Here is a 17,274-nt window from a genome sequence, read left to right as displayed (position 1 = left end):
AACAAATTACTGCTTGCAGCTTATTACCTTGTTGGTAACATTAAGCGGGATTTAGCACTACAAGGAGATTGATGAATTCAAGTGCATTGTGGGAAGCTCCTTATGTCTGATGATGGCCATGGGAGAAGAGAGAAACAGTAGAGGAGAACACCATTTATGGAGTTTTATATGTCCCTGGTGTTAAATGTACCAAAGCTTTCTCTTGCTGAAGGGTGTGATTAAGACACAAAAATTAACTAAGGATATTTTCTCTAGCTCTCGTGTGGAACACTTGTATTTTAAGACCATTGATTCAGGCTATGGGGTGTATTAAAGTTATAATAGGAAAACTTTAATATATTTATTTATATTTACAAGAGAGAAAGAGAGAGAGACTTCATATTCTACTGTAATTGAAAACCTCCTAATATTTAAATAGCATGGACAGACCGTGGAGAGAATATAATAAGACAAAGATATGAATCATTGGCATGGTACCAGCTAAATTGAACTTGGGGTTTAAATATTTTATTACCACTATAAATTCATATCTTCTTGAGGGGATTGCAAGAAGAAGGATTAAATAAATTTATATTTAATAATAGTGGGTTCTGCTGTGACCCTCAGCCTGCAAGAATTGTTCCCCAAAGCAATAATAACCTCTCATTAAATTGTTTGTAGAATTCATATTAGAAATAAGTAGAACACTGTTGCACTTGGTGTTCTCAATTCTTTCTATGAATAAAAAGGTAAATAACCGGCGCTTGTTTATGTGCACCATGGCCTGGAGTTTAGGTGCACAATTCATCCATTTTCATGGCCCCTGTTCCCAAATGGCGTTGCTCTCTGGCAGTCAAAGGGAGATATGACTTAAGTGACTGCATATAGATGTTAAATAGCATTGGATGCAGTGTAGCGCCTTGCAGCACCCCACGGTTTGCTAGGGGGCTGTGGCACAGTCGCACAGTCACACAGTGGTAATCAAACCACTGAAATGCCGTGCTTCTTCCCCCAGTGTGTAAAGATGATTCAGAAGAATGCCTTTGGCCAACAATACATGGAGACGATCCAGGAGAATACTGTGAACAGTAGCATCAAAAGAGATCTGCAAGATTAACAGGGTCACATTCCCCCTGCCTCTGTCACAGAGGTGGGCACCCATTAGGGCACTTCTGTCTCCAAACCAGCAGTTTCTGCAATTTAATACACACCCTCTTTTCGCCTTGCACAGAAAGGGACAATAGTTGGAATAAACCTCTGGTTCCTTGGAATAAACTGCCAGGTCCAGGTCCATTCGGGGGGGGGGGGGTAGCTTTAAGAAGTCAGAATAGGGAAGTAAGCCATCCTGCTACAAGTGTCTTATCACATTCTCAGGCCTTGAAAATTGAAACTGATGCCATAAAATAGGACGAAACAGTGCATTTTGTCTTCAGAATGCTTTGCAGAGTTGTTACAGCGAGCTGCTGATGGCTCTTACATGGGGGTGGACATAAGTAAACCCCAAACCACTCAAAAAAGCTCAGCTGGATAGTTACCTGAAGATGTGATGGACGTAGTAATGTAAGCTTTTATTTTTCTGCCTTTACCACCACTTAGTAGGCACAATTAGTGTGTTTCCGGATGTCTTCATGACAGGTCTTGTGCCTGTGTCATTGTTTGGTGGTCTCTGACATATCAGGAAGCTTCACAGCATTGGAAATGGGACCTTGGGTGCAATTGTGTTGATGGTTTCACGTCTTGTGCTATTCCATGAGCAAGACTGCTGACTCTGCTTATCAGATAACCCCCCTCCCAAAAAAAAGAGAGAGCATTTAGGGATCCATTTGATTCAACATGTATCTGCTTGGGAGAACTGGTTGCATGAGATCAAAATTCACAATATATTGTTCTGATCAGAACAAGAGGGTAATATATATGTGTGTACGCGCACACACACAGAGAAAATCTAGAAGCCATCTGTGTTCATGAAGCAGCTGTTGCCTGTAGGTCTGCTTTATGCACTATCCTTGGAATAAGGCTGCTTCTGGACTATAACCCTGTGGGGTGAGCTGCTAATGTGAATCTAGCAATGCCAAGGAAACACACTGCAAATCAGAAAATACCCTGGAAGCCTTAGAATCTGTGTTCCGCACATGTGCTGCTTGGTGCCAGTGTTCAACCACCCAGAGAGATGTTGACGTGGGTAGGTTCTTGCTGACCTCTGCTTCTCTGTGATTGGTAGAGGAATTTGACCTTAATTCCCACCCACTCTGAGGCAAGTCCATCAATGGTAAACACATTCCAAGTTGATGTAGTTGTTTCATGAACGTGACACAGATTTCACTCCGGATCATCTTTCTCTGCTGCGAAACTTCTATCATATGTTCTTACTGAAGGGCTGCATATACCCCCCCCCCCCGAAAAAAAAGTATGCTGTAACAAACCACTGATATTATGTTATGCACTCACTCAGGGATATGGTTTCTGCTTCATGCCAATGTTCTAAAAATAACCGCCAGAGCTCTTCCTTCCCAATTCCGGTCAACTGGTTTTTGTGATAGACGAGGGCTGGACATACTGCTTCCTCTTGAGATTGTCAGTGTTGCTGTAATGCCAGAGAGATTGCTGCAAAGTGACATAAGAAATTCCTTCCTGAGGTTGTGCACATTGGCATGCCGGAATGAGTTTCAAATTTAGAACTCCTAATGGTTGACCAACTTTTGCATCCCGTCAGCCTTTAAAGAGGGACGATTACCTGCTCATTCAGGAATTCCATATTTTTAGGGTGCAATCTGATGTGAAATTGTCATAAGCTGCCAGTTCTTTTAAAAATGTCCCCATTAATAAAAGCACACTGTTTGGAAGCTTGGGACATGGATTGCATTATTATTATCAATCTGGAATTTTGATTGCCATTAAATTCCCAACAGCTTCTTTGATTTCATGGCTTGCATTTTCCTTTAACTAGCTTCCTTGCTGTCTCTTTTTAATTCATGTTGTGAGCCACCTTGGGGCCCTGCATTGGGAGAAAGCTGGGAGATAAATAAATCAAGCAAGTAAATAAAATAAATAAATAAATTTATGATGGCACATGTCATAGACTTTCTGCAATAAAGCCATACTAAGAATGCAATCATGTGCATAGTTTACTTACAAAAACAGCCAAGTGTCTTTCAGCACTTTGAAAACTAACACATTTATTATAGTATATTTGGGGAGGCTGCTGCTGCAAGAGCCTTTTAAGATTCTGGGCATCTTATTTGTCCAATGAATAACACTTGCACTGATGTTCATGGCATATATATCGTTAGGGTGTCATTACATTGAGGAAGAGACATGTAGCATTTTAAAATTTGTGTACTGACTTGTTCGGTGAAAGCACTCTAGAATTTTAGAGAGGAAACTTTATCATTCTTGACCCTCTTTGCTTCTATTTTCTTGGCAGTATTTGCATATGTGAAGAAATGGTTGCACCGTGAGCGAAAATGTGAATGTACCTTGTTGTGTAAAGGATCAACTGTGTAGGGTAAAACTGACAGTTCACTTCTGACTGAAGCCAGAAAAGATACTAAGGCCTAGTTCACACTAAGTGATAATCCTTGGTTAAGCATGAACAAACTGAGCTTGTGCGTACTTACTGCAAAAATTGCAGCTGCTTTGCTCCTTCCTGACGAAGCACTAACCAGAACTAAGCCATGATTTGTCCATATCCAAGCTCGTGGTTTTTGTCTCCCAGACAGACCATGGCAGTAAGCAAAGAGCAGTCTTTGGCTACAGCTTAAGTTTTGTCTGTAGTGAGACAAACCTTGAACCTGGGTTCTTGTGTAACACTAAAGCAACCCACATCAGGGCTGTGGGTAGCATGATAGCAGCAGGATGGTAGCAGGAGCAAGCTAGACATGGTTTTTTGTACCCACATGTAGACTTGTTTATGCTTAGCCATAATTCAGCTTAGTTTTAACATGCAAAACCAGGCCAATGTACATGTGGCAGTCTGCCGAGAAACGACTTAGGCTGGAACATTTTACAAATAGGTGTTTTGTCAACATGCAAGGTTTTCTGTTATGGCAGTTAAGAGCAGAATCTAGCTTCTCTGTGGGTCAAGAGAATGGACAAGGGTTAAATTGTGATTGGCCCTTTAGTGGGTATTCTGTTCAGAATTTGTCCTTAGGTGTACATGAGTGAAGAATCAGAATTCCAGGAAGGACCTGATGATTGGTAAAATTGGTTCTGGCTGGAGGCAGTATAAGGGTGGGCAAAATATTGTTCGGTCTGTCAGTCATGAAAGCTGCAGTTGGTTGCTCAGAGGGTGAAGATACTGAAAAGACTAAAGATGCAGAAAGTGAGCTCAGAATCCCTGATGGCAGAAGCTTAGGGAAGCCACCCAGGAAAGCAAAACCCCGGAGTCAGTTCTCCAGTTTAACTTCTGACTAGTCAGTGGCTGGCCACAGGAAGACCTTTAAGACCTTTGCGGCTAAGTCCTTCAGGAGAAAGAAGACTTCAGAGGAAAACTGATGTATGTCTGTCAGGTGGACAGCAGCAGTCTCAAGAGTCATAGAATCATAGAAGTTTAGAGTTGGAAGGAACCACAAGGCTCATCTAGTCAAAGCCCAAGTGACAGCAGCAGATTTAAAGCAACAGCAACTTATTTTGAACAGTTATTATTCCACATACTATTAAATAACCAATCTGCAAGCAAACCATTTATTATTATTATTTTATATTATCTTTAATAAACTTGGCATATTTTCCAGTTCTGTTTGTCTCATATCTATACTCTGCTACTATGTGTAGTAAAAGGCGGTTGAAGAAACAAGTTGGAATTAAAATGCTGCATTGATAATTTAAGAGGTTTTATTTAAATTGTATGAGACAGGGATCTTAAAAGAGTGTATAAATAGAAAATGGGATATTGTACCTACAGATATTAATCACCTAGCAACTAGAAATTGCTAAGCACCCAGAGATATGCAAACCAAATTCCGCCCTATCCCTAGTTAACAGTAGGATTCCTCTACATCAGCGTTTCCCAACCTTGGGCCTCCAGCTGTTTTCGAACTACAATTCCCATCATCCCTGACCACTGGTCTTGCTAGCTGAGGATTATGGGAGTTGTAGTCCAAAAACAGCTGGAGGCCCAAGGTTGGGAAATGCTGCTCTACATAATAGGGGCTAGAGGTGGTGATTCTCCACAAAGTGGTGGCAGCTGATGGGAAGACAAAACCCTCTAGACCCAATCTTTCATAATGCATTTCAAGTAGCAAGCAGAAAAGTGTAAGTAATGGTTAAGTGAAAGTTCAAAGAATTGACAGTAAAAATACTTGCTCAGGGCAGATGCAAGCTAGCATAAGCAGTCAGACCAGATAGATGACACTAATAATGGTGAGATTTCTACTGGGAGTCTTATAACTGAGACTAGTAAAACAAACATTTTGCACAGTGAGATGTACCACAGTGTAGTAATGACCCACCTGAGGTCTTTACCCACTAAGAGAGAAAGAGAGAGAAGTGCTGGAAAGTCATGTATATTTTAGAAATCTAATTCTGTGGCTTGGATTTAAGAAACAATTTGCCATTATCCTGGCAGCAAGCATGTAACTGAAGCAAGACCATTTGTCTGTGTTCACAAACTTGATCCAGAATAACTCCTTTGCCATTTTAGTAGCTGTATGCACATTCAGTTTCTCTTGCAGCACAGAGTCACAAAAATCCCCACTTGCAAGATTTCTCTTTGTTATTGAGCTACCCAAGGTACATGTACTTAAGAGCTACCAAGTTGCTTAAATGAAAATTGTCTTTGGCAAATTGGTTGAATATAGTCATCATACGTTACAAGATGGCCTCTATGCCTTCGGGTGGAAAAGACTGTGGAAATGTCTGAATTGGTAATCCATAGGGAGTTTACATGGTCTCCAGTAAAAGAGGTTTTCTTCCATCTAACATAGAATGTGTCCTCAACAATAAACCATGCCCTGTGCTAGTTTTCATTTGGCTAAGTATCATCCAGGCCTAAGCCAGGATGACCCCTAAGATGAAAACCCCAGTGACATGAAGACTGAAGACCTTATGGTATCTCCTGACTCCAGTGCTACCCCAGACACCCCCAACATCTCTGGAGAAGGGTCGCCAGGCCCATCAGCAGTAGAGGACCCAGAAAGACCCATGAAAGACGTTCCCAATTGACCTGCTGCTGCTCTTTCGGCTGTTGAATACTGGCATCAGAAGATGCAGGCACTGACATCCACTGTTCAACTGAGTGTATAGCTCAAGTCCAAAAGAACTAGACTTCTCAAGAGAAAAGGACCTACTTAGAAGCAGACAACCTTGAAGGCTGGCCTAACAGATGTCGGTGGGGACTGGGTGACCAGTCTACATAACTCCCCAATGAAGACTCTCAGTTGCTGGTCGTTGGCTCTGTGCACCCAACTTCCTGTTCCTACTTCCTGCTACCCTCATTGACCCTGGGCCTTGGACCTTTGCTAATACAGTGGTACCTCGGGTTAAGAACTTAATTTGTTATGGAGGTCCGTTCTTAACCTGAAACTGTTCTTAACCTGAGGTACCACTTTAGCTAATGGGGCCTCCCACTGCCGCTGCGTGATTTCTGTTCTCAACCTGAAGCAAAGTTCTTAACCCAAGGCACTATGTCTGGGTTAGCAGAGTCTGTAACCTGAAGCGAGGTACCACTGTACTTTGCTCTTGGAAACGTGCCCACTTTTGTGTTTGATTTTTGCTTTACCTCTAAACCATGCTATCTGATGGCCCCCCCTTTGGAACTGCTTCATTGTGATTGACCTCTGCTTCTCCTTAATAATTTGTGTTTCTGGATTGCCCTGAAATCCAGCTGCTATCTTAATGTTTCAGAGTTTAGCCAGCCCTGTCTTCTGGGGTTCCAGCTTCTACTTCTGCTTTGGCTCAGGATCAGAACCCGAACACTTAGGGGCCACTGCAAAGGAGAGAAGCTACAATGGTTTCCCATTCTCGTTAGTAGAAAGACACAGACAAGGGATTAAATAGAAATGGTTTAGGACACACCTTCATCTATTTTTGAAAGACACTTGATGCTTTTCCAGAGCAATGAATATACATGCACCTTCTTGGCAGTCCACATTACAGAAGACCTTCACTGTGGTCCGATTTGGGCAGTCTGCATAACTGGCTGTTCAATGCTTGAAGCTCAAAAATGGGTTAATTCTGTATTCAGAGATTGTTTCATAAGTGCTTCCCAAGTTTCAGGTTAAGTGCTAACCTGACAGTGTGCAAAGTGGAATGTAGGGAAATATACATTAAAATCTCAAGGAAAGAGTAGCAGGGCAATGGACTGCATTGCCTGGGGTAGCTTATAGAATAACCTTTTCTTAAATATTTCAATATGAACCCTGAATCCATGATGTCTTGCTTAGGTCTAGAAAAAGCTGGAGATGACTAGGTTTGAGCATGCTTTTTTAAACATTGCAGGTGTAAATGTCAATCATACTAGGTTTGACCCAAAGCAGTGCTGTCAAAGGAGATTTAAAAAAAATATATTAGATGACTTGCAGAACTTTATAATAATGTTTAACGTTTGACTTTTTGCATTTCTGAATATTTTCTATGTTTAACTTTCTCTTGGACTGTCTTGTTTGTTTTTGTGTACGTTAATTTTGTAATGGCCACTTGCTACATACAGTAGAAATCTGACTGACTGAAGTTTTTACTTTTAATGTGGCACGTGGTATGCAAAATATACTGCAAAATGTATCTTTCCCATGGATAGCAGGGTGCTCCTTGCCAGTGCACAAAAAGTAGTATCTTGACTAAGAAAGTGAGAGGGGGGTGCTGGGTGTTTTTTTCTGAGAATAAATTGCAGTCGCATAAATATCAATTCTGTCATATTTTAAATTACATGCCTGTACTGCTGGGAAAAGGCCGGTGTGTGGTAAATGCAGTTTTATGCATTGCATAACTGGATTGTTGCATTTGCATACCGTTCTTTAAAGTAGTAATTTTGAAGAGCACAGCTATAAGAAAAGCGCTTGTACTGGGGAGGTGTGTTGTCACTGGATACCATTGGAGTGCATTACATCGCTGGGAAGTGCTATTTTTGTTGCTTGAGCCTCTGGCAATAACATCTCTTTCAGAGCAGCTCCTGCTTCCTTCGCTCCCTCTGGCATATGTGTTGTTGCAAGACCCGATGTTACTCTTGCACCTCTTGCTAGTTAACCAGCCATGTTGCGGCTCGGTTCACCACATGCTTGATCCCCGCCTGGCCCTGCTGCTTTGTTTTCCTGACAGCCATGGAGCCGTTTACATTTCCCAAACTGATGGGTCCTTTAGTGACAAATCACAGTAACTTAGAAGAGCAGCCCACTGGAGATCTGCAACAAAGTGTGTTTAATTCTGCAGTTGGAAAAACTTAATTCTGCGAGGAGAGCCTCCTGTGATCAATACACACTAACGAAGTTGAAGCTGTAAATGTACAGTGGTACCTCAGGTTACAGACTCCGCTAACCCAGAAATAGTACCTCGGGTTAAGAACTTTGCTTCAGGATGAGAACAGAAATCGCACAGCAGCGGCAGCGGGAGGCCTCATTAGCTAAAGTGGTGCTTCAGGTTAAGAACAGTTTCAGGTTAAGAACGGACCTCCAGAACGAATCAGGTTCTTAACCTGAGGTACCACTGTATTGGCTTTGTGGGTTCTGGCATACACTGCTTGTTTTCTGTTTTTCGGGAAATTTGGAGGCTGCAGCAGGACTTGCATTTTGCAGAGCTGTATAGTGTGAATGTTGGTTTTGTAGGGCCATTGACCAGTTGAACTTGGTGGCAACTCCAGGAGCTGGGGATTGTCCTTGAGTTGACCATGCAGTACTATAGTGGAAGCATTCATTTTCTGTCTTAAATCTTACACTTCTGAGATTGCCAAATTCTGCAACAAGTTTTCTTGTTTGTTTGTTTGTTTGTTTGTTGCTGTTTGTTTGAAGCTTCAGAATCCTGGGTCTATAGTGTATTTTATAGTCCAATATGGAAATGTTAGTGTTAGTAAAAGCAGCATTTGGGTCAGACTAAATTCTCCCCTGTTGGAATTTTACCGTTAACACAGTCTTGTTACATGTTTGATATACATGGATCGGCACATTACATGGTTGCTAGACACTTGGTAAATAAAATTTGAGTTCTGCACATTCTGGACCTTTTATTTTGAAGTCGGCGGGATTTCAAAGTCTCCTTAGCTTATTCCCAGCTTGTTAAAATGCCTTCTTGTATCTTTCATTAAATGATTGCATTGTTGCATATCTCTTCCCCCTTCTACTAATGGAGAGGAAAATTGTTCCGTAGAACAGCCGCTCAAAATGGGGAAAATAACCTTTGTGAAATGAAATCCTCCTTATCTGTCCATGCACTTGGCTTCTTTCTTGCTTCCAGGCAGATTGTGTGCTACTTCTAGCTTCCTGCCTATCTGGGGTTTCTTTCTCCCCCCACCCCATCCTAAAAAAAAGAAAAAAAAAATTCTGAGCGGCTGTTGGACTTCACAGAAGGCAACGCTTTATTCAGCTTACAAAAGTCTCTTTCTCCCATATGAAATTCTGAAATGACTGAATAGGAAAAAGTGGTGTGTCTGCAAAGCTAGCCTGGTTTTCTTAGATATATGCCAAAAAAAAAAAAAGTCATTCCCTTATTCATCAGGGAAGCTGAGTTTGTGCAGTGAAGAGACAATAATATCATAAATGGGGGCACACATGAAGCAGAAATTTCCAGTGTCACTAATTGTACCAGATGAGTTCCTGAGTGGGCATGGAGTGGGGGCAACTTTCCCTTTTTTTCCTCCCTGGCCCTCTGGCCAAACACACTTTTACTAAACTGGAGGGGGTTGTAACTGCGCTGCTTTATCTTTTCTTCCCTCTTAAGTGGGCTTGAAATACAAAGCATGGATAAATGAGTAAGAATGACTGCAGCATATTGAAAAAATATGTGGCATTAACTAAAACATCAGAAAATGTTTTTCTTTTGTATATTTTTTAAAGCAGCATTTAAAAAGCACAGTCAAATAAGACGTGTGTGTGTGTGTGTGTTATAAATTGCCTAGGTTTATTATTGTTCAGGGTTAAAAAGAAGTTTAGGATGTCCATGTATCCATTTCTAAGTTTTGTCTTGCCTCCACAGCGCTTCCCATGGGTTGGGATTGAAGATGCATAGTGAATATTACTGAAACACTGTGTAGAATCATTCCTGTTCTTAGACTGCACACAATACAGCATCAAAGGCTACCATAAACACCGTTGTCTCAATACTTTAATGAGAACGTCAAAGCATACATAGGGTTTAATGTTGGAGCTTATGGGTTACTAAAATGTTGAGAAATGCTCTGTGCAATTTCAATGGCAGTCTTCCTTAAGGCTGAAAGCAACCCCCTGCTGCACTTTTGATTGCTGTCCTTGGTATCGATTCATGCAAGAGAGCTGTATCTGCATCCAGGGCTTTCAACAGTTTCCCAGTGCATGCCCCATGTGGTTTGTGAGCATGTAGCTTGTTTTCTGCTAGTCCTAGCATGAGCAGAACGGACTGCAGTTACATTTGCAACAGTCACCACCAATGACAGTAGCTCTGAATCCTATGATAAGTTGCCTCTTCTTCTATGAAGTCCTTCCTGTTTTGCTTTTGGGTTTTCAGGCACCATCCCCAGGAAACTGAGATCTTAGGGCATCTTAAGTAGCATGTGAGAGGATTGCAACTCTCGTAGCATGAAGACCCTTCCTTCAGGATTGATCATTTTAAAGCATTAATTTATCTCTTGCATAAGCTTATTTTGTGATCTCTATAACTGGGCTTGTATGAAATGTATGTGCAGCTGTGATAGTTTTGCTTTCTTCAAAACACAAGTTGACTTGTGTTTAGGCTGTAATTCTGAGCCTTCTTAATACAGATTAAATACCATTGAATGCAGTGGAGCTTATTTCTTAGTTGCCACATTGGGGACTGTTCTACACACCTCATATTTTATTTTACTTATGACTTGTATTGAACCATAAACAAATAACCATATCCCTAACACGGATCTTCCCTTCTTTGTGTGGACTGTTGTCAACTAGAGTATAAACTTGTCTCATTTCACTTTTCTCTTTGCTTCCATTTTCTCTCTCACTGGTTAGAGAAATGCTGGACGTTTTCCCTATTTTGTCACACACATGGTTGCGTCTGATTACTTGTAAATAAGATCTGAAGTGCTCATCGCTTTCAATTATATTTCATACACGTTGCATAATGTATTTTAGGTTATTATAACAATGAACTCCAAAGCTTTTACTGGGCGCTGCTTATAATTCCATTAAAAATATGTCCATTTATAATGCATTAAGACTGTTACAGGCACTTAAAAACTGGCAGTGGTTTTCACTTTCACTACTGAGAGTGTGTTAATGAAAATTTATTTTTTACATTATAAAAGCTATCTCCGACTTCCTTCACTTCAATATTATACCTGAATAGAAAGAAAAGTTTCAATAATATTGTGCTTTAGGACTCACAAGGGTAGTTTATATGAAGTAATGAGTGATGATTAAGGTACTCCTTCTTTTAATTATTTATATACTTGGAGACACTGTCTTATTTCTTGGTATGTGTGCATAATCTGATTGTCTAGTGAGTTGGAATAAGCTATAAACCAATATAAATAAATGGAAGGGGGAGTGAACCTGGAAGGCTCGAGTTAAAATTCTATCTTATGCTCATCCAAAGCAAGCCTTTATGACTATATTGGTGCTAAAAGTAGAAGGATGACTTCTCTCTTCACACAGGCCTCAGTTAAACCAGGAAGGCTCTATTTAACCAAAGTTTTCCATTCCACCCAAGCTAGGAAACTGTGTTTGCCAGCTTTAGAACCAGACACAATATTTAAAACCGTGGTTTGAAGTTGGGTTAAGAGTCTGGCTTTTTTGAAAATGGTAACCATAGTTATCTGCTTTGGGTCAAACAGGAAACTGTGGTTAATTGGATACTTTCTAGATTAATTATGATTTGAGCTGCTTGTGTGGGTAAAAAGTTCATGCATTAAGCCAAAATATGAGGATCCAAACCAGCTCATTCTCAATAACCTTGGGTTAGTCATAACTGGTTTCAAAAGCTAAATATCTCAGCTTCTAATATAGGAACCTGTTTATGCATTTGAAAAATTAATAAAAGTGTGTGTGTGTTTGAAAGAGACATTTTGCTTTCTCTGTTTTATGTACTGTGACATTCTTTTGATTTTTAGTATGAACTATATGGCTTATGACTGGCTACTCTGCAGAAGTATAGACAAAAGCTCTCTCCACATTAATGTTAGATTTGCCATGCATTGTAGCAGAAGATAATAAAGTTTGCTGATTGTGCTTTGCTTATCCTAACTGTCACTCATATTCAATCAGTTACAGTTAAAACGCTGTGCTACGGTTGTAATTCTTTGTTTCAGTTTTCCATTTTCCCTCTTCTTAAAAGTGCTTTCCCTTTCTCTCCCTGTTAAGTGTCAAGATGGTGCTGATGTGGACCAGTGGTGACACCTTCAAGACCATGTACTTCCTTGTGAACCAGGCTCCCTTCCAGTTCTCTATCTGTGGACTTCTACAGGTCTTTGTGGATATGACCATCCTGTTGCAGGTTTACTTCTACAGCTGCTACCCACAAAAGCCAGCTTCACACACAACACACCCAGCCAGTACGAAGGCACTTTAAAGCACAAAGTGGAGGCAGCTATCAGTCAAAATATTTGGAGCCAGCCTTGCAGCTTCACTTTCAGTTGTAAATACTGTGTTTCTGATGGGCTGCAAATAGAAGCGTCCAACATGGAAACCTAGCCAGGTATCAGGCCTGGCATTGTTTTTAATTATTTGCTTTCCTTGTGTTCCAAATCCATCGGAATGGATTTTTCTTTTTGGGGCTCACATGAGGGTGCTTTTTAAATATATATATATATAAATGGACATATCTATAAGTCTTATTCACTCATCACGCTTCGTATATATGTGCTTGTGTGAGTGTGTGTATGTGTACCTACTCAAGGGCTGGATGTTTTTCAGTGCTATTTAAAAAAAATTCAATCACAAGAATCGGAGTATTTTGTCTGAAGCTTTTACCTATTTATATAAAATGTATAAGGGTCATACTTTTGGAATGTCTGTTATATTTCAGTTAGGACTCATGAAGGCAATGCAGTTATCGGCAGAAATGTTAAAATTGTTTTTTCCAAATGGTGATGGAGGCTGCAGCTAGGAAGAAAGGGGTAAATGAATGATGTAAAGAAAATGTATTTTATTCAGTGTAAATGTGTTAAGCACACACTGCTGGACCAGTGTGTCCAATTAATAGATCAAAGTGTGAGGTGTGGTTGTGGAGTGGGTGATGCTATGGCCAGATGAAAAAAATAATGAATTGGCATTCGACTTGTTGCTGTGAAGAAAGAAGGGAAGGAAGGAAGGCGTCTAACACAACTCAGCCTTCTTTCTGAAGTGGCTACAGTCATAAGAGACCTGAGGAAAAATGCCAAGCAGGTTGAGAAACCCTGTAGAGGCATTGCCAAAAGACCCAATGAAGGATTTATGACAGTAGCCGTTTGGAAGGGGTAAAGCCAGAAAGAACCCAAATGTGTAGCCTAGGCCTTAATCTGAACTCTCTGTGCCCATATATGTTTGGCGGTGAAGCCAGCAGTGTTACATAGCTGAGACTTTCCAGCATGGGCACAGTGAAATGCCTTCCGACATATAGTCTTAAGCTGCACTGACAATGGGAGCACTGTCTATATAACTGCATCTTAGACTAAAATAAACTACCTGGGTGTGCAGTCTGCTCCAATAAATGAAAGGTAGACCAGGCTAGGCAAGAGCCCCTCGGAGGAAGAAGAGCAATTGCCTAGTGATGAATAACACAGCAGGCCTCTTTTTCAAAAAGAAAGCTGAAACTTGACACTTTCCTTAGTATTATTTAATGCCAAATGTCTTCTTTGCATTAGCCAAATATTGAGGAGGAAGAATCCTAACAGTATTTCTAGCCCTATAAGATCATGAAGATTGCTTCCTTTTTGCAAGTTCCATGGCCAGTATATGAAATACAGGTGGGAATTTGTGTTATCCACATGCAACGTAGATGAAGATTGGGGAAAATCTGTACCTAAAATATGTTTGCCAGTTTCAGACCTGCATACTTCCTTTACTGAAGACTTGATCTAGAATTCAGCAACTGCACAGCTTGAACTGTTCCACTTTTCAAACCACTCCTCTTTGCCAGGAGGAACCTGCTTTGACCCGGTAACATGCTGTGCTTCAGGAACTGTTTTCTCCTCTCCACAAGCCATGGTTGTCCAGAAACATATATTCTCCAGTGCTAGATGAAACTGCTACGTGGATGATATTTTGGGTCAGCAATAGACACCTGTTAAAGTGGTTGCTTTCCTCCACTAAAACGTTTTCAAAAAATGGATAAACTTGATGCACTTGCACGTTTGATCTACGAAAGCTGCTTTTAGCTGGACATCTTCCTCGTTTGATACATTTGGCTGTGCCAAATCTTCTCTGTACTGAAAAGGCAGAGAAGTTTCATAATTGTTATCAGGTTTTTTTTTAAAAAAAGGAAAGGAAAGGAATTATTTGCCTTCTGCACTTGCACATTTGCTTCTAATTTCTTCGTCTGTTGAGTACGGAACAACCTCAAAACTGGCTGGACTTCCTCTTCTAACCAGTTAGACACTCCATGTCTGAGGAGCAAATTGTCCTGGAGATCAGACTGTTTTTTTTAAAGAAGAGGAGAGGCTACTACCACTCTGCAGTAGCTGTATGGATCTCTTCCTCCCTGGCTGGCATATAAACAGAACCTCAGGAAAACTGTTTTATTGAGAGCTTAGTGTGAAGCACTATGGTTGACCTCAGACTTTGTGCTATTGATTGGCTACCATGCTTGTTCCCTAATGCCTGAAGTGACCTTACCTAGCTGATGTTATGTGGCATGGCAGAATATGAATGTTTAATTGCTCTCCTTTTCACAAATGTTCTGGCTGTGTTAGAACTTCTGGGCATTTGTCTTTTAAATTATAAATTTCCACCACAGTTCTATTTCCCTTGTATGCTGCTGTAATGAGGATTGTATTTCTACTTGTACAACAGGATTTCATAACAGTAACTTGCAACGCTGTGCTTTATTTTTGTATGGGGCAGTCTCTCCCCCCACCCTATTGTTCTTTGAAAAGGGGCTTAAGACTCGGCTAGTGTGTGTTAGCTTAGTCTGTGCATATCCCCCATGCCTCTTTGTTTAACAAGTATTATTGATGGTAAAATTGGTAATATTTCCCAGGACACTGTGCACAGATTCACAGTTAGATCTGTTAAACTGATAACCATTTGTTGTCAATATCCAAACAATTTCCTTCATGCCAGGATTGCCAATGCCAGAAGAAAAGCCAATAGAGTTGTGTCTAAAAACACTACATTCATCTGTGGCATCTAAACAGGAGCTGGGGTACCCCTGAATCCCAGATTTCAAGGTATTTAGGGAAAGGCACAAGGGCTGTTTTCAGGCATGCCAGTTAACAACAGTTCCAGTGGGACCACAGCTATCTCAGGTGTCTTTTAGACATTCTCCCAGGTGTGTAGGAATGCTAGTCTGTGATTGGCTTCTATGTGCCTGGGAGAATGTTTAAATGACCCAGTGCAAGTTCTGCAGAAAAGACCCCGTCACTCTTTCTCCATGGTTGGATCATTGAAACATTTTCCCAGCCACAGGTGAACTGCTTGCCTGCAAACAGATCCCACATATCTGGGAGACCATCTAAAGGGCACCTCAGTGGTCAGTGAATCACTTGCTAAAAAATAAATAAATGCAGTTCTTTTTACAGGTAAAGAAATCTGTGTAACCACGATCGCATCAGAGTTCAGAGATTAAGTAAATCTTAAATCCATCTTTCTGCTGAATGTATGGAATATCTCAATGGCACTAATGTTGATTTATCAGTTGCATTTTTTTAAAAATAAACCAATCAGTTGTGCACAGAATTTGTTGTTGTTCCTTTCAAATGTAAGATAGAGACGTGCCTTTTGGCGGGGGTTCAGCATGTCAGTAGAAATCAGTTTGTCTCACCATCCTACAAATTGATGGGGTGTGAATGAGCTCCAGACACCATAAATTGGTTTCCTAAAATAACAGATCAGAATTATTATTTTATCATTTGTATAGCCCTTTTTAGTGTACATTTTGCTGATGAAGTTGAGTGTCTTGTCTAGTGCTTCAGCTATCTAGTAGAACGTAGCTGAGCAAAGCTTTCCCCCAAGATTGAAAATCCAATACATTATTCACACACAGGCTCATACTAGACACTGATCCACTCTCTTGGCGAGTGTATTAGATGGATATGGTTTACCAGGTCTTATGTTTATTCCTTAAGTTCTCGCATATCAGCTGCAGCAAATTATTTTGCAATTAAGTTTATGGAGTAAACAGGGTTACACATTTGTGCAATTAAATATAGGGTTGTATTCAACTTCTGCTAATAGTAGTACCATTGAAATCAATGATCATTGCTAACTTGGGTCAATTAATGCCAGTGGCTCTACTCTGTATAGAAGTTAGTTGGATACAGCCCATACTTTATAACTGTGTTCAATAGTACATAACCATTTTGATTCAGAAAAAGTAATGGGGCCAGATGTAATCAGTGAGTATTAGGTATGAGTAACTTTCTTGAGACTGGGGCACATAGAAAAGAAATAGTTGTCAAATTATTTCCACCAGTCAGTTCTGCTGGGAAAGACAGAAAATGTTTTAATTTTATTTCTTACAAAATCTCCACCAGCTTCTCAGAACAAATGTGTGAAAATACAGCTCAATAAAAACAAGGCAAACAGCTTCTGCGACACTGCATGGGGCATATCTCCAGTAGTTCTAAGCCTGGTTTAATCTGTTTAATCTTTCTTTGCAGCCCAGAACACTAGAATCCCTTTATAGCCCCTGGCATATTCACTTGATCCTAGGGTCTGAAGTACAGGCCAAACCTGCATCCTATGGTATGCTCTCCAAAAAAGTTTGCAGTCTGAGAAGCCAAGTGGCTCAGCACAACATCTTGAAAAGCGACGGGGCCTGCTGTTTATTTTCCCTCTACATTCAACAAACAAGTGTGTAGCTTTTAATTCGGCCAACATTTTTTTGGATATAAAACAGGGAAATGACATTTCTTTTATCAAGAGCACTGAATGGAATGGAGACAGTGCTGTTTTGTGCCACTTGCTATTATCAAAGGCTTCCTTTGGCATAGTACTGTGTGGATTAAAGCGGCAGCTGCTGCTATTATGCAGCAAAAAATAAGTATTTTATTAAATTCCTGCA

The 17,274-nt window shown here is 40.5% G+C and overlaps 1 protein-coding gene across 6 annotated transcripts in view; it reads left to right on the top strand.

The window, feature by feature from the left end:
• SLC66A2 (solute carrier family 66 member 2) overlaps window positions 1–15,947 on the top strand; it is a 58,545-nt gene extending 42,598 nt beyond the window's left edge. For 5 of the 6 annotated variants that reach the window (XM_083449218.1, XM_083449215.1, XM_083449219.1 and 2 more), the window contains one exon: window positions 12,435–15,947. In XM_083449218.1, coding sequence (XP_083305344.1) covers window positions 12,435–12,642 — 208 coding nt within the window. In that variant the 3' untranslated portion in view covers window positions 12,643–15,947. The remainder of the gene's footprint in view (window positions 1–12,434) is intronic. The other variant, XM_083449220.1, reaches the window with a different exon arrangement.
• Window positions 15,948–17,274: the final 1,327 nt, after the last annotated feature.

This window comes from Podarcis tiliguerta (genome assembly GCF_965153285.1).
Source record: "Podarcis tiliguerta genome assembly, chromosome: 7".
Classification (NCBI taxonomy): Eukaryota; Metazoa; Chordata; class Lepidosauria; order Squamata; family Lacertidae; genus Podarcis; species Podarcis tiliguerta.
Note: the sequence above shows the minus strand (reverse complement) of the source record. Positions and strands in the feature narration are given on the sequence as shown.